This window comes from Phymastichus coffea, unplaced genomic scaffold (genome assembly GCF_024137745.1).
Source record: "Phymastichus coffea isolate CEN01 unplaced genomic scaffold, Cenicafe_Pcof_1.1 PCOF00011, whole genome shotgun sequence".
Lineage (NCBI taxonomy): Eukaryota > Metazoa > Arthropoda > Insecta > Hymenoptera > Eulophidae > Phymastichus > Phymastichus coffea.
The window spans coordinates 6,439,417-6,458,073 of NW_026706822.1; the positions used below are offsets into that span (position 1 = coordinate 6,439,417).

Sequence of the window (18,657 nt, forward strand, 5' to 3'; positions counted from 1 at the left end):
CTTCCCATAGTAATTCAATGGGGTTCAAATCAGGCGACTAAGGTGGCCACTGCATAACTTTTAGCTTCTTTTGTTTTTCTAAATTAGATAAATAATTTTTGCATATCGTTGATGTATGCTTAGGGTCGTTATCGTGTTGGAATTCAAAAGGTTGTCCAACTAATCGCAAACCTGATTTTACTGCATGGTATTGGAGAATTTTTTTGTAACCTTCTTTGTTCAAAATTCCATCAATTTTAACGATATCGCCTACTTTTGAACCAGCAAAACATCCCCATACCATGACCGAGCCGCCACCATGCTTAACACTTGGAATTAAACAATCGTTATTGTATTTCTCATGAGCTCTCCTTCTTACGTAGACTCTCCTTTTATTCCCAAAAATTTCAAACTTCGATTCATCGGACCAAAGAACTTTTTTCCAATCGGCGATCGTCCAGTTTCTGTGTGCTCTTGCCCACTGTAGACGTTTCCTTTTATTCACACATCGCAGTAAAGGTTTTTTAACGGCAACTCGACCAAACAGTCCTTTTTCTCTTAAACGTCTTTGTACGGTGCTTACACTCACGGATTTCTCTAAATGTTCGTTAACATGAGCAGTTATTTGAGGAGCTGTTAACTTTCGATTACGTACACTTTTTTGGCAAATATAATTATAATTAAATATAATTATCTTCTTTAACAGTAGTTTTCCTTCTTCGCTGTGAGCGTCGATTTTGTACAGTACCTGTTTCATGGAATTTTTCGATGTTATATGCCACTGTACGCCTGTCTATGTTCAACTTTTTTGAAATTGCATGGTGACTCATATTGAGTTCGTATAGTGCAATAATGCTATTACGTTCACGCACAGTTAAATTCCTCGATTTTGCCATGGTCACAATACATAGACACTACACAAATAGTTACTCATACTGTAACTGTTCGTTACCGACTGATAAGCTTGTGATCAGAAGTACAGAAATATTTGTAGAAGTATGTTTGATTTGATGAAAGTAGGGATATCACTTTGTTTGTAAATACTGCTAGTATTAATCAGCGTGTTAGATAGTACATATTCTCTATGAAACAAGTAATCATTTCCAACTTAACATCTGAAGTAAATTTATAATACGTTGTTATGTGAATTAAAAAAAATTTCTGACTTCACATTTGTTACTATTTCATTTATTTATTGATAAAATTATTTTTCAAGGTCGAAAAAAAAAAGATTTTTCTTTTATGTAATTTACGATACTTGTTATGTAGTATTATTGAATGGGTGGAAAAAAATTTTTTTTTGTGGTTTCTTATCTTTTTAGCGTACCGACTGTGAGAAAGAAAAATTGAAAAAAACCGAAAAAAAAAATTTTCGAAAAACCGAAAAAAAAATTATTGCAGTATTCTACGTGAAAAAACAAACATTTTTTCTCCTATAAAATTTTTTTCGATTGTTACAATTTGACGGAGATAAAAAATGTTGAAAAAAACTGTCACTTCCAGGAAAAAATGCCCGTGCGCGCATCATATTTGACGAAAATAAATTTTTGATGAGTGATTCAGATAGGGCTTGGTAATTGCTAAAAAATGATGTACTTCAAATTTTCGTACGATTTTTTTTCCAAAATTGGCTAATTGTCAAAAATAATAAAAAAATTTCAGAATTTTCAATTTTGCATAATTGTTGCAAAATTTAAAAAAACAATCGATGGCAACCGTGAGTCATATCATTTGAAAGCTCTCCGAAAGACCTTTCAAACGCACCCACGCGCGTCTCTGTACGTTAATTTCTACCAGAGATATAAAACTTTGAAGTTAGACTGATTTTGCCCGTGGGGGGGTAAAAGTGGCTGACCGGCACTGTATTTCAAACTATATGTTCCATAATAGTATTTAACGAGACGTAACTTTATCATTTTGAATCTAATAATAAGTTCAAAACTGATTTAAAATTCTGCATAAGTTTTATAAAATAGAATCTTGGTATGTATAATTTATCTTTCATCATTATCTTGTTATATGATTATTTTTAAGCCTTTAAAAACAGTAATATAATAACTAAAAACTTTCAAAAAAAGGTGAGTTGCTCTGACAAAATATTTTGTTAATTTACTAATTAAGATAAATAACTATTACATCAAATATATTATATCAAATATATTATTAGTAAATAATCTTAAAAATTTCTAATAAAGAAAACATCAAGTATTCCAATCATACTATAATATTTGAGTAAGATTTTTCAAAGATTTTTTAGCATTAAAATCGACTAAATTATAATATTGTTTATAATTTTAATTATTTACTTCTTAAACTTGAAAAGATCACAAAAGCGAAACGTTATACTTTTCGCATATGGTCTCGTTTTTAACTAATAGTATTTGTTGGTGTCGTTTTGTAAAAGTGTGACGGGACTCCGGCTAGGATGTCCGGCCCTGTCTGGCTCGCTCTCTTTCCTGTGACTCGCTCCTTCGCTGTGGTCATGGTGAACGTGATAAAAGCCAAGATCCGCTACCGATGCCCACAACGCTTTATTTCAGGACCGATACCTTTGGCCGACATCGTCAGTGGGAGCTAATTGGGAGCAAGAGCGATATCGGCGAGAAGAGAGAGGAGAAGATACGTCGCGTAGGATGAGGGAATGGGCGCGAGCGACCCGCGGCGATCCGCTCGTGAAAGCGAAGCCGGCGGCGTTGCTCGAGATGGCACGCGCGCGGCGGGGAAAGAGAGTAAAATTCGAGTTCGAAATTGGATCGGAGAATATCGAGCGTAATGAAGGAGATTTCGCGTACTGGAAAAGAGAGCAATCGATTTTCAGAATCGCCCATTGTAGAGCAGCAAGATCTAGGAATAGGGACGACGCTGGACATAGAGCGGCGAGGAAAGATTATCATCCAGGGCACGGAGACTTCAAGCTAGCCTTCTATTGACCTGCCAGCAATCGCAACACCAGTTTAGCCAGCAGCTTTCTTCAGGTCAGGTCGTCTCTCTCTCTCTCTCTCTCTCTCTCTCTCTCTCTCTCTCTCTTTCTCTCCCTCTCTCCTTTCATTCGCGAGTGTGTGACATGACGGTGAAGTGCTCGCGATCATCCGCGAGCACGGCGAAGTCCTTTCTTCGTTGTTTCTCAAAGCTGTTGTTGTGCCGTGCCCCCGTGCGTTCCTCCGTATGAGTGTAAATCCGCGTCGTCTCTCTCTCTATTTTTATATACAGTAATGGCTAATGAATATAATTAAGGGTTATTGAGAGCTGCTCAAATTGGTCACCCTCTCGTAGTTAGGCGTGCTTTGCATACTATCAGTTCTGTGATTGCTTGCATTCTTCTTTGTTATAGCAACAACCGTCACCTCTAAAACGTATACAAATTATACAAACCTATCTATTCAATATTACATATACTACTGCTTTATTATTTCTGCAGCATGGATTATCCTAACAGCGACTAGACCTACTCGGTACTTCTGTCACTGGCCAGCCGACAAGAGATCGTCTGGTCGCTAGATGTGAGGCTGATTCTTTCTCAGCGTCGCCGCTTTCACTCTCTCGGACGCGGAATGAGTGTGACCGACGATAGCCCGTGAAGCTGTAAAGTGAGTAAGACTTGCCATCGAGATAAAAACCTTGATCACAGTTAGGAACTTTTTGTTGCACACCACGGTATTGACAGAATATCGAATGTTTATACGAGTAAAGAGCGCGTAGGCGTATTAGCACCAGGAACCTGGAAATACTGTGTCTGCTTACTGCAAATTGATTAAACAGCAGGTAGATAGCATCAAGGTTTCAGTTAAAATCACAGGTTCTTGCTCTCGCGTTGGTTTCTCTCCCTCGTCTCGGCTTATCATTCTCCATGTATGCGCCGGGCGCTGGCTACACACACCATACCTTTGCGCACGATTTAAACGAGCCCTGATCGTCACAGTACCAAACACGTACATATGCACATGCTGCTACATGATGGCAATTCATGTAACTGCCTTTCAGTCAATCGGATCACGAATAAAATGACTTCAGTTGGCAGACCATCACTTTTTTATACAGAAAATGTATATTTTGTAATAAAACATACATCGTAAATTTTTTCAAAAAAAAATTTTTAATTATTATGTAAACAACTTGTAAAATTGTAATTTTAAGTTTACGTATTGAACGAAAATAGCATGAAATAGGCTTTTAAGTGTAAATTTGCCTGCAAAATTTGCATTAATAAGCATTGACGGGTACAGAGAGAGGACCAACTACTTTTTTTCCAGCTTCTTTGCAGCACGACTGGGCATCGAAATGTAGATATAAACTCAACTTAATTCTTGAGGAATTTTGTACATTAAAATGACCTATGCCAAGCTAATTCCTATCCTTATAAAATTTAATTCTAGGAGCTTACTTCCTTTTCGAGTAAAAGTGGATATAAGACTCATTTTTTTCTCTCTATGATCGGAAAACTAATTTTAATAAGTCACAAAACTATCACTTACTTCCCTGAGTCAAAGAACTTCAGTCGATTCCAGTTATTTTCATCAGGTCACGAAGCTTTCAGTCTAACTTTCCTGACTGCGTTGATAATAACTTACTAATATTGACATTCGATCGCTAAAAAATCTAACTAACAATAAGATAAATAAGGATATTTGCCGTGAAGTGTGCAAGATATTTTGTTATTTCGATTCAAGTTTATTCACTTGTAAATGATTTAGTTGTTGAGACCGATGCCGCCAGGCAAAAGTCTATATTTATTTACACATTTGAATTCGCGCGCTAATTATCACGCGCACTCTCGCGGGAGTGCGAGGACCGTGTTTTGCTTCTCCCATTTCCGCGCAGTCGAACGTCGCTTCGTTTTGACACTCACTTTTGAATTTGGAGTTTGGTGAGTGCGTGCTGTGCCTCATCGCTCCATTTTTATAACCGTTATTTTCAACTCTTTTATTATTAAATTCAATTGCCTTTAACTAGTCAACCTTTGTAAATAGTAGTACAAATAAATTGTTAAGTTTGAAGTGGAATAATCCAATCGGTTATTTTTCCTACTCCAAGACAACTCAACCGCTCAAAATTCACCGGCACTCTCGCTTCGCAAAAGATCCGCGTAGTTTTACTTGGATCAAGAAGGTGGTAATTGATCGAGATTGCTCGCGACAAATACATGGTCCTTCGAGCCGGATTTCCGATCTCCGGTGAAATAAAGTGCCTGGTGACATGTTGAGTGAAAAAAAGTTCGCGAGGTGAAAGTGCAAAAAAAAAAAAAACGTTTTTTTTCCCTTTCTTTTTGCCCTTAATTTACAAGACACGCCGAGGAGACGATCCCGTGTTTTGTAAATTGCGGTTTTTTGGGGCTTTTCACGGAAAGTGTGAAAGTTGGAGGAAAAACGGCGAGTTTTTCAAAAACGCAAAAACGACCGTTAACGGTGGCGTCGGTTTTCTCGGCGAATCACAGTGCCGGAACATCATCACGCCAAACGAAAGTGAAAGGGGCGGAAGGTGAGTGACCTCGTACGCACTGCTGCGACACCCCTCTCCCTCTCCCTCTCGATCACTTTTGCCCTCAGGTGCACACGCACTTGCGCGCTCCTTCTCTCCGAGGTCCGCGCTCCTTCTCTCCGAGGTCCGCGCTCTCACAGAGACCCCCTGCGGATTTTCTGGAGTTCGAGCTTGGTCTCTCTCCGAGCCGCGCTTTCCACGTGACCATTTGATTTCTTTTGAAACCAAACTGTCACGTGACATCTTAAAATTTTCGTCTGCTTTCAAACGACAACTTGTTGTGACAGCTGTCACGCAGTGCTGGAGCTCGTGCCGTGAGACCAGTAACTATTCATTGCTAGTTGGTGGTAGCAATAAATAGTGTGTGTGTGTGTGTGTGGTAAAGTGGAGTGATTACAGTGAAAAATTGTAATCTTGTGCTGTGTTGCTGTGAAGAGTCACCATGGGTGAACCATCAGATTCTTTGGAAGACCAGCTTGATGATGGCAAAAACATCATCAACTTTGTGACCAACACTGACAAGAGTAAGGCCAAGAAGGACCAGACTCTCCAGTTCCTCACCACTAGACTGCAGCTGCTCGAGAGCTACTGGCAGGCGATCAAGGACAGAAGGTCGCTGGTACGCAGGGAAAACAAGGCTCTGGCCAGCACGCATCCTTACTTCAAGGATGATCTCTACCACACTTATGAGTCGGAGTACTCAATTGCCAAGACAGAGCTAACCACTCGCATGGCTCCCATGGCAACTCCAATCCAATCCGCTCCAGGTACAAGCACCGCTCCAAACATCCAAATGTTCTCCACGCCGTCAGCACTTCCAGCCTTGAAACTCCTAGTGTTCAGTGGGGAGCAGAGAGATTGGGAAGCGTTCAAGGAGAGATTCGATGCCATGGTGATCAAGAAGACTCATGTGGAGGACTCTGAGAAACTGGATCGACTGCTGTCTTGTGTGGAAGGCAAGGCTGCTCAGAGGCTCAAGGGTATCCAGATTACCAATGCCAACTGGACTGTAGCCTGGAATATTCTGCTCAGCACTTACGACAATATACGTGTCAAGCTGGCAGATCAGATGGGACGTCTCTTCACCATGCCACCTGTCTCAAAGGCTTCCGCTGCTGAAATAAGTAGACTTCTGGGTACTGTGGAAGAGGCCAAGCGATCCTTTGAGTTGCTTGAGCGACCAGTCGACCAGTGGGACGACTGGTTTGTCCAGCTTGTTGAGAGGAGACTCGACAAGGTTACAAAGACTGACTGGGAAAAATCCATTGAGAGGAATGATGGATTTCCTCCCTACCAGGATCTAAAAAAATTCTTGGCGTGTAGGTGCCGTACGCTGATGACTGCATCAACCATAGATACTGAACCAGTCACATCCATTGCTAAATCCAAGCCTCTGGAGAAGAGTAATGGTGCAACGAAAAAGAATTCAGCCAAGACACACAGTAGTCATGCTACCCAAGTCCAGCAGCCACCTCCAAGTGCCGACAACAAGAAAGTGGCCAAAGTGAAAGAGCCATGCTTGTCGTGCAAGGGAAATCACTCCCTCGGTTACTGTCACAACTTTGTGAACACCAACTGTGCTGGAAGATGGAGATTGGTGGAGAAGCTGGGAGTATGTGTCAACTGTCTACGCTTGGGACACAACTCATCAACCTGCCTATCACCTATACGCTGCAGGGTCACGAACTGCAACCAGCTTCATCACTCCTTCCTCCATGGTAACATTATGGGCCCAGCTGCTGCCTCTTCGAATGAGCCAACTGGACCATCCCTATCTTCACCCTCAACGTATTACACACAGAGCAGAGGTAAGCGAGTGATACTTATGGCCACAGCCCGTATAATTTTGGAGACAGCAGCTGGTGAGACGTTGCTGGTGCGTGCCCTTCTGGATCCAGCCTCCGAGGTGTCTCTCGTGTCCGAACGAGTGGTGCAAGCCCTGCGTCTGTCCAAGCGACGCTCTTGCACTAAAATCACTGGCGTTGGAGGAGAGACTGGAGCCAAATCAGTTGGAGAGGTGAACCTCATGGTGAAGTCCAATGGCTCAAAGGACTTCAAGCTGCACTTGACTGCCCTGGTGGTACCACGGATCACCACATCGCTCCCAGCAGAGCCCATCCAGTATGGTGACTGGAGTCACATCGCAGGGTTGGAGTTAGCGGATCCTAAGTACTACGTGCCTGGAGGTGCTGACTGCCTTTTAGGAGGTGACGTGTACAACCTGCTTATCCTGGAGGGTCTGAAGAAAGGTGCTGAGGACGAGCCGGTTGCTCAAAATACCGCTCTTGGCTGGGTACTGACGGGACCCACAGCGGCCACATCGTCATCAGCTGCCTCATCGGCATACCACATCGTGCGATGTTTTCACACATCCACGAGCTGCTGCCAACTGCGTGACGAGATTCGTCGCTTTTGGGAACTCGAGGAGGTTCCAATGAAGGTACCCCTCTCTGCTGAGGAACAGGAGTGCGAGGAACACTTTGCGCGCACTCACAGCAGAGATGAGACAGGCAGGTACGTCCTCAGAATACCTTTCTCAAAAGAACCCGAATTTCCAGGCAGCCTCAATATCGCTAGATCCCGGCTACTGAGCAGCGAGAGGCGCTACCACCGCAAGCCCGCGGAGCGCCAGGCCTACGTCAACTTCATGCGGGAGTACGAGGAGCTGGGGCACCTGGAGCGCGTGCCGACTTACGACGTCAACTCTTCACGCGTGTACTACATTCCACACCATGCTGTCTTCAAGGCCGACGGCAGTGGGAAAATTCGGGTCGTCTTCAACGCTTCACAGCCAGCCGAGAACGATGTTTCCTTCAACGACACGGTACACGCTGGACCCAAAACACAGACGGAGACTCCGGTGATAATGACACGCTGGCGTCATTATCGCTACGTTTTCTCCGCCGACATCGTGAAGATGTTTCGCCAATTCCGGATCCATCCAGAGGACACCGATTGGCTCCGCATCGTTTGGCGCGACACCATAGAAGAGGCCATTCAACATTACCGTCTCACCACTGTGACGTACGGCACGGCTTGTGCTCCCTACCAAGCCAATCGAGCGCTGCGACAGTTAGCCGAGGACGAGAGAGAAAAGTTTCCGTTGGGTGCGTCCATTCTCGAGAACCACACCTATGTAGACGACGCATTTGCCGGTGCAAACAACATCGAGGAGGCTTTGAAATCCCGATCACAGCTCATCGGCATCCTCAAATCTGCCGGAATGGAACTGGATAAGTGGTCGGCCAACGATCATCGTCTCCTCACCTCGCTCAACGACGTCAACACGCAGGAGCTGGATCTTTCCGCTGATGATGTTGTCTCCACGCTGGGCCTGCGATGGATACCCTCGCTCGACCAGTTTTGTTTTAGGGTACAATCACTGGCAGCCGAGGCTCCACTGACGAAGCGCGGTCTCCTCTCCACCGTCGCTCGTCTCTTTGACCCTGTTGGTTGGCTAGCACCCATTCTCATCCGAGCGAAGATTTTCATCCAGCTGCTGTGGCTTCAAGGATACGACTGGGATCAAACTCTCATCGACGATTTGTTGGACGAATGGACAGCGTTCCACCAGCAACTCCGAGACATCGAAGCAATTCGAATTCCAAGGTACTTCGGCTGCAACTCGAAACCTCTCTGGTTTCTTCACGGGTTTTCAGATGCCTCTGAGCAAGCCTACGCAGCCGTCCTGTACTTCGTAACCCAGGATGAAAATCAACAGTGGTCGTCATCCATCATCATCGCCAAGAGCAAGGTATCGCCCATCAAAACTGTCAGCATCCCACGGCTGGAGTTATGCGGGGCTCAACTGCTAGCTCGTCTCATCGCTGCGCTCACGCCGCAGCTTCTACATCCACCAGCCAGAACTTTCTGCTGGTGCAACTCAACTGTCACTCTCGCTTGGCTGCGCGAGCGCGCCTCCCATTGGAAAACGTTCGTAGCCACGCGAGTTGGTGACATTCAAACGCTGCTGCCTGATGTCTCATGGCATCACGTCGTCTCCGAGGACAATCCAGCAGACTACGCCTCACGAGGCCTTTCTCCGGAGCAGCTGCAAGCCCACACGCTCTGGTGGAATGGACCATCCTGGCTTTGCAAGGACTGGTCTTCATGGCATCCCACACCAGAGTCGGCGTCGTCGGATCTCGAGCGAAAGTCTCCGAAGTCTGTGGTCCTTCATGCGGCCAAGCAAGACACGACTTTCGAGAGCTACATCACCAGGTTCTCCAGCCTCAAAGTCCTCATCTACGCCTACGCTTACGTTCTACGGTGGCCTGCGATTAGGAAACGCAAAGCGCTACCTGACAAGGATCATCAGCCTGGTAGAGGTTTGACTGCCGACGAAGTGAGAGGCGCTACTCGCTTTATCATTCGAGCAATTCAGGGTGAGTTTTACGCCATCGAGCTCAAATGCTTACGAGAGCACCAGCCTCTTCCACGAAAGTCGTCGGTTCGTCCTTGCTTGCCATTCATCGATGAGCACGGAGTTCTGCGCCTTGGCGGCCGTCTGGACAATTTTGGATTGTCATACGACGAAGCTCATCCACCAATCATCCCTTTGAAGAGTCGTCTCACTACTCTCATCATACGCGACGCCCATTTTCGCACCATGCACGGAGGACCTCAAATTGTCCTCAGCTACATCCGTCGACGCTTTTGGATCCCGCAAGTGCGCAACACCGTGCGGCAGTTTGTTCGTCGCTGCGTACGCTGCATCCGATTCCAAGGCCAAGTGGAAGAGCAACAAATGGCTCCGCTTCCAGCCTCTCGAGGAGAACAGTCTTCTCCATTTTCTGCCTGCGGCCTTGACTATGCCGGCCCGTTTCCGGTGCGCACAAGCAAGGGACGAGGACAAAAGTCGACCAAAGGCTACGTCTGCGTTTTCATGTGCTTCGCCACCCGAGCAATTCATCTGGAGGTTGTTTCGGACATGACAACGAGGACCTTTTTCGACGCCTTCTCTCGCTTCACCGGACGACGGGGAATTCCACACACTGTCTACTCCGACAATGCAACGACTTTTCAGGGAGCCAGTGCAGAGCTTCGTCGCCTCTTCGATGAAGCTTCCTCATTTTCAAAGGAGGTCAAGGATGCCCTCGCAGCAGACTGTGTCAGTTGGGAGTTCATCCCTCCACGCGCTCCTCACTTCGGCGGCCTCTGGGAAGCTGGAGTCAAATCCTTCAAACATCATTTGAAGCGAGTCCTCGGCGACGCCACACTGACGTTCGAGGAGTTTTCCACCCTCACCACGCAGATAGAGGCCTGCCTAAACTCTCGTCCCATCTGTCCTCTCAGCAACAATCCCGAGGATTCGACAGCGCTCACTCCTGGACATTTCTTCATCGGCAAGGCTCTCACAGCTGTCCCCGAGCCTTGTGATATTTCTCGCCAAATTGCAGGTGTCGCACGCTACGAGTTGACTACAGTGATGCGGAATCACTTCTGGTCCCGCTGGCAGCAGGAAGTGATACATCAGCATCAGCTGCGCTCCAAGTGACTCACCCGCAATTCAACTCTGAAGGAAGGTGACCTCGTGCTCATCACAGACATCAATCTTCCTGCTACCAAGTGGCCCATGGCTCGAGTACTTCAGCTACATGTTGGCCGAGAAGGCCTCCCTCGTGTTGCGACTCTCAAGACCGCTACAACGACATTGGATCGACCCTTCGTGAAGCTCATCCGCCTCCCGGTGGAAACCGAGGCTTTAGACGCTGGCTTCCCGGACAATCCCATGGCGGGCGGCCTCAATGTCCCCACGGCGGGCGGCCTCGGTGACGACGTCTCGGACGCCAACGACTCAATTTCCAGCGCTAGCGAAGACTAATTGCTCTCTCTCTTATTCCTGAATTTGCTTGCCATTTATTTAATCTTGAAGATTTATTATTTTTTTAATTTGATACTTAGTATGTAATGAAACAGTTACTCTCTTTACCGTCGTTGTTTCTCACAACGAGGCGGGCGGTGTTGAGACCGATGCCGCCAGGCAAGAGTCTATTACTACTGTGGGCAAAAAGTAAGGTGAATTTGTTTGTAAAATGAAAAATCTTTATTTATTCTTCTACATCAATGTCATCCCCTTCGAAGTAATCCCCTCCCGATAAAATACACTTATGCCAACGTTTTTTCCAATCCTCGAAACATGCCAAATAGTCCCTTTCCGGTATAGCCATCAGCGCCTTCTTCGATTCAGCTCTTATCTCCTCAATCGACTCGAAACGCGTTCCCCGGAGTGGTCTCTTGAGTTTTGGGAATAGCCAGAAGTCACACGGAGCCAAATCAGGCGAATACGGTGGTTGCGGAACGATATGCGTCGAATTTTTGGCGAAATGGTCACGAAGAAAGAGTGCAGTGTGAGATGGTGCATTATCGTGATGCAAAAACCAAGAGTTGTTGGCCCATAATTCTGGTCTTTTTAGACGAATTGCTTCACGCAAACGACGCATAACGCTCAAATAATATTCCTTATTAACAGTTTGGCCGGGTGGAAGGAATTCATAGTGCACCACACCACGAAAATCGAAGAAAACTGTCATCATGACCTTGATTTTTGAACGACTTTGACGTGCTCTTTTCGGTCTGGCCTCGCCTTTAGCACGATATTCGCTTGATTGGTCGGTTGTTTCAGGGTCATAAGCATAAATCCAAGTCTCATCTCCCGTAATCATGCATTTGAGCTTGTCCTGATAGTCAGAAAGCATTGTTTCACACACATCAACGCGGCGACTTTTTTGCAAGAAATTGAGCGTTTTCGGTACCAAACGAGATTTGACTTTTCGTAGGCCCAAATGGTCTTTCAAAATTGTTTTCACAGATCCTTCTGATATTCCGATCATATCAGTAAGGTCTCTAACAGTCAACCGACGATTTTCGAGCACTAATTCCTTTACTTTATTGACGTGTTGGTCATCTGTTGACGTCGATGGTCGTCCGGAGCGCTGCAAGTCATCAACACGTTCTCGACCCTCTTTGAAGTCTTTGTACCACTTATAAACATTTTTCTGCGACATGGTAGAATCACCAAAGGCCTTCCGCAACATCCTCAACGTTTCCGCAGCCGAAATTTCATTCCGCAAACAAAATTTGATGGCACTTCTTTGCTCAATTAAATCAGACATTGTAAAAATCGAAACATGCACTTTTGGTCGTTTGGTAAACACAAGCGTAAATATATTACTGATGATGACATTGACATGAAATTTGTCCCAGATGTCATTCGCAGTCCTACCAACTCAAGAAAAAAAGAACTAGCCCAAAATGTTAAGCCCGCGAAGTTTAAATTGAAAATTCACCTTACTTTTTGCCCACAGTAGTATTTACACATTTGAATTCGCGCGCTAATTATCACGCGCACTCTCGCGGGAGTGCGAGGACCGTGTTTTGCTTCTCCCATTTCCGCGCAGTCGAACGTCGCTTCGTTTTGACACTCACTTTTGAATTTGGAGTTCGGTGAGTGCGTGCTGTGCCTCATCGCTCCATTTTTATAACCGTTATTTTCAACTCTTTTATTATTAAATTCAATTGCCTTTAACTAGTCAACCTTTGTAAATAGTAGTACAAATAAATTGTTAAGTTTGAAGTGGAATAATCCAATCGGTTATTTTTCCTACTCCAAGACAACTCAACCGCTCAAAATTCACCGGCACTCTCGCTTCGCAAAAGATCCGCGTAGTTTTACTTGGATCAAGAAGGTGGTAATTGATCGAGATTGCTCGCGAAAAATACATTAGTATTTTTATTTTTATAGAGTAAGAACTTTGACAAATTTTAATTTTTTAACTCATTCATCTTTTTGACTGAAATAATAATTACTGATTATTATCAGATCTTAAGAACTAAATACTAATAAATCTGTATGATAAATAGAATTTGTTACAATTTAGGTGAAGTTTATAGTAGATAATCTAGTATATATAAGAGTAATATATAAAAGTAAGTAGTCTATTATGTATAAAATATGTGTAGCATACGGAATATTAAGTTGTAATATATGAATATTATACTTACAATATTAAAAATGGTGGGTGGTATTTTGTCTGCAACACGAAGTGACAGAGAAGATTGGCAATCAAAAGACTCTTGCTTTTTACAACAACTTTTAGGGATCTTAAATATTGTTCCTTGACTCACAGTTAAAAGTATATCTTGACCAGCGTCATTGTTAGAATATTTACTTACAGCCCAGTCGTTAGGTCCGTATGCCCCGCAGCAATGCAGATACTGTTGAAAAGCATCGACGATTTCTGTCCTTTGCTTAATACTTCCATACTCAGTCTAAAGAATATAAAAATTTTGACTATTAAATAATACACAATATAAATAGTAAACTTTATATAACTACATGATGTGAGTAGAAAATAGTTTTATTTTTAATCTAACGTAAATACGTTGTGCCAACTTTAAAACAATTGTAAGCTCTGCCAGCCGATTCCCCATTTAACACCCACATACCACTATGGTTTGAAGTTTTCAAGTCGTGAGTGCTCGTTTTGTTACGCATTTACGTTTGATTTGTTTTTGTTTTGTTAGCGGCGGCCTTATGCTGCAAAAGCTGACGAGGGGGTAGAGAGTGAGTGCGCTCTAGTTTCACTCACTCTTCAAGCGCACGGGAGAGAGACGGAAAGACAAAGAGAGAGAAAGAGAAAAAAGAGGTGAAGAGAGTAGAGGGCGCGCGGAGCGCCGGATATCGACCGACGAGGTGATCGCGGAAAGTTGCGCGAGAGCTTTAGAATAGCCAGTAGCTAGAAGTTTTATTCTTTCGCGCGCAAACCTGCTATTTTTGTCAAAACATGGTTTTGGCCGACGAAGTGCAGTCAGGAACCAACAATGACCTACGAAGTAACCAGCTTATGATTAGTATTTCTTTCTTTCTCTCTTTTTCCTTTGTAAGTTGTAACCTAGAGTTCTTTTCTTGACGGAGAAAAAGGAGGGTTTGGGATGGAGATCGTCTAAGTTTATTTATTGCTTAATATATAGGGTTTATTAGTATCAGGGTTTGGTTTCGACAGTCTCCGGTTGGCCAGCCTACAAGAAATGAATAAACTAATTGGAATATAATTGTATAAATATATCCGCCACGGCTGCGGTGTGTCGGTGTGCGTGTGTGTTACTGCCCGGCTATAGTTAGTATAATATGTCGCTGTCTAAATGACTGTTTTGACAACAGACGGAGCGTGGGTGAAATAGTTTCCCTTCAATCAGTGAAGGTCTTGATGCGCCAGTACTTCGTTGATTCCAGAGCGCATACGCGAGCTGGGCAGAAGTGTAGAACGGTGTTGACTTCTTTTTCTCACGATGGGGCATCGCTGTGAGGAAGCGTAAGGTAGTGCAGTTGACCCGTATCTGCTGCGCTAGGAACAAGGCAGTTGCAGTCCAGTTGGTCGATATCGCGAGTCCCTTCTTCTACACAACGGAACGCCGCTGTGAAAGAAAGTGGATGAGCGGGCAACTAACTAGCCTTTGGCGCGCCAAGAGATCGCTAGACCCAGCTCTGGTTGGTGTCGCGGATGGTAAGCCGGAGCACCGACTGACTTGAAGTCTCTCGGTCAGGCTTATTTGTAGGCACGGGTGGAGCGTTTGCTAGGTGACGATGGCGACGGTGCCCCCCTCCTCCCCTGGCAGGCGAAGAATGCCTTGCGTGAAACCTCACAGTGCGCGAGGTTGCGGTACTGAGAGGGTTCGTCGCAAAGTATGCAAGTGACTACCCGATTGTGCATGCGACCTGCCGTTGTCGCTGATCTGCAATTTTCGGATCCGAGAGTACATAATTGGTACGAGTTGTTACAGCGGCGCAAAATTACACGCTGTCCGATTCACAAGGCTGTTGCATTGCTGAATCACATCTATTTTTATATGCACGTTCCAAAATTTGTATTTAGAGTAGAAATAAATTGTTTGTTATTTCTTTCATGAGTATGTGTTAATACGTTCATTTGTGCTTGAGTACACCTTATCCTCGCAATATCTTGAATTGCACATGATACCGAGACCCGTAGTATTCTTGGTAGCTAGAGCGTATTTATACGCCCAGAACCCGCGACTTTAACAATAATGTATTCACGCTTCGCTTCGGTCAACAATAAAGTCAATAATGTCTTTATTTTATCGAAATCTATGACCTATTAATGACTTAAAAAGTTGTACCGATTCTAAAACCGTTTGGCTTCTGAACTGCTATTTCTGTTTAAGTAATACGGCTTTTGTTATATTTTATGATTATTTATTTATTATAGAAAATAATAAAAAATAATTTAATTGGTTTTAGAAATAAAATTATTTATGAATAAGAATATACAATTTTAATAATACACTTTAAATATTTAATTTTAAATAAAAAAATTATTTAGATTTTTAAATTTATTTATAACTATTATTCTAGCATTAATTTTCACTTTAATTTAATTAAATAACTAATTTTTTATTGAATAAATTATAAAATACAAAAAATGAAATATGTAAAATATTTAAGAAACAAAATCTACCGCCACTTTTTAATGGAGGTAGTTTCCGGACTCTTCGACTCTATCGCTTGCTGATGTCAGCAAGAGGCGTTTGTTAAGAAGGTGGCGGTGTTGGTGACGTATTTCTCTCATTGTCATTGTCTCTCTGAAGACGAACCACTAAATTGAACGTGCAAATGAACAGTGGAAGAGCCAACCGCATACCTCAACTTGGTACTTCGGTGAATACCGACACAGGTGGCCAAAATACGGCTACGGCTATTAGGTATGTAAGGTCTGCTTAGTAACAGCAATATCGCCGCGAAAGAGAGTATTGAGCGGCACAGCCTCTTAGTAATACCTCAAGACATGAAATAGCATAATTTGCTGAATATAATTAAAATTAAGTGATTTTCCATCTATCACTATTTCCCTTATTTCCATCATTAAAAAATGTATCATTTAAAAAATCATAAGGGAATCAAGACAGTATGTTACGTTTATAAAACAAAAATGGTGGCTCGAGAAGGAAAGTGTTTTAGAATCGGTACAGGTTTATTACCATTCAACTAATCAATTTCCAATATTTCAGTTCAAATATAAATGATATAATACTTCGATACCTATCCATCGATTAAATAGGTATTGAAATAACCTAACCTAATCTTATTCTCTTTTACTTAGTGGAAGAACGAGGGAATGCAGCTAATATTTTAGTTATCAATGTATGTAAATTACCCAAGCGATTCTCAATTAAACATTTTTAACAACCGAAGCCACCAAATCTAATTTTATCGCTGATAACTATATAATTATTCTACTATATTTATTCTTTATTATATCATTTGTCTGATTATAATTTATATATATATGTATATATATATATATATATATATATATATATATATATATATATATATATATATATATATATATATATATATATATATATATATAAATAAAGCTAGGGGTCCATAATAGACGGGGCGAATACGGAGAGAAAAGAAAGTAAGATTAGGTACATATTAAATGAAAAGAAGTATATTCAAAGAAATAGTACCTGAAAGAACAGAACAAAGTAAATAGTGTAGACGAAGAATGTAGAATAGATAAGACAAGTGAATAATTGAATTTATACAGTCACGCCTGAAGCTTAAGTTTATCCATATGCTTGCGTATTGTTTTTCCATTGGGTAATTCTAATAAAACGTTTTTATGATTTAAAATTTCGACAATTTTTAGGGGTTTTTTATAATAACTATCGGTTTTTCCTATCCGAGGTTCATTTAATACTCAGGCGTAGTCGCCGACTTTCCCTTTAAAGGGTCTAGCGTGTTTGTCGTATTGATCTTTAGATTTTTCCTTTTTACAAATTTGATTCTCACCTGCCGCTATCTTTAGCTCTGTCAAGCGTAAGACTAGATCGCGATGTATTGGTTATAAGTCCCTAATTTTTCCTCCCTAGGGATCTTCATGGGGAAACGAGCGATCCGTCCATAAACTAGCTCAAAGGGGGTGTAACTAGTTCCATTATGTATACTCTTATTATATACTAGTGAAAAAAATTAAAGGATCAAAAAAAAATCCCTAATTTTTTGACGCTTTTTAACTGGCTGTATTTCCCTTGAAAATGGTCGTACTGGAATTAAAAAAAAAGCATTTTCAAGTTTGAAGTTTCTAGTTTTGAGATCTCATAATCAAAAAATTTTTCAAGCAACATGTTCTGCTCAATCCTCATGAATACCAAAAAAATTTTTTATTAAATTTTTTCAGTTTTTTTTTTAGTCTACGAACTTGAAAAAAATTTTCTAACTCAGCGACTATATGGATCGGATAACTTGTTTATTCAGCTTTAATTTGCATTTTTGAAAAGTTTAATACCCCCACCTCTCGCTAAGATATCGAACTTTGAATGAAAAAGGATTTTTTTGTCTTTAACCATCAATATCTCAGCAACCGCTGATTGCACGAAAAAATGAAGGTAGGTTTTGAAATCTTGAATAAATTTCCCAAAAAACTAAACTACTGTTTTTGAAAAAAAAAAAAATTTTTTTTTATTCTTTACATTAATTTGAAAAATCAAGAAAAAAAGGGTATTTGGTGGCTTTTGGGATAATCAAGCGCTAAGTTGGAACTATCGAGAAAACCAGAAATGTTAAGCGTGTCTTTTACAGTTCAATATACCCACAAAAACCCCACAAAGTTTCAATTCAGAGGTCTGCGATGGCTCGGTCGGTAGAGCGAAGGGCTCGCAACGCGTAGGACTCGGGTTCGATTCCCCATCTCTGCCGATTGAATCGAGCACCACTGAATTTAATTTCATGTGCTTTATTCCCCAATACATCGCAAACCTCCGTCGCTGATTAGCACAAAAATGGAGCATAAATAAAGCGACGTTAAAAAAAAAAAAAAAAAAAAAAAAAGTTTCAATTCAATCGATCAAGCCGTTTTTTTGTTTTATTCAATCGAATTTTTGAAAAAAATTAAAAGATCACAATTTTGACTTTAAATGATCATAATCTTGAAAGAAAGGCAAAAAAATTTTTTTATTTTTAATTTTGAAACGTTTTTTTTTAATGACTCCAAAAAATTTTGAACAAAAACTACCGCCGGCATCAGTATTATCCGAAGCGTACCATATCAAGGTTGTCCGGTCGGTTTTACGCTTCATGTGTGTGTTTTTTTTAGGAGAAATGAGACCCTGAGGCTCGTCAGTTCCTCCGTAGTTAATGACTCCAACCTCATTCTCCTAAGAATGTGTGTGTGT

The 18,657-nt window shown here is 42.3% G+C and overlaps 1 protein-coding gene across 2 annotated transcripts in view; it reads right to left on the reverse strand.

Moving 5' to 3' along the window:
* Nucleotides 1–18,657, reverse strand: part of LOC131672106 (CD9 antigen-like) — a 290,984-nt gene that overhangs the window by 97,872 nt on the left and 174,455 nt on the right. For both annotated transcript variants that reach the window (XM_058949077.1, XM_058949086.1), the window contains exon 5: nucleotides 13,459–13,725. In XM_058949077.1, the coding sequence (XP_058805060.1) occupies nucleotides 13,459–13,725 (267 nt within the window). The remainder of the gene's footprint in view (nucleotides 1–13,458; nucleotides 13,726–18,657) is intronic.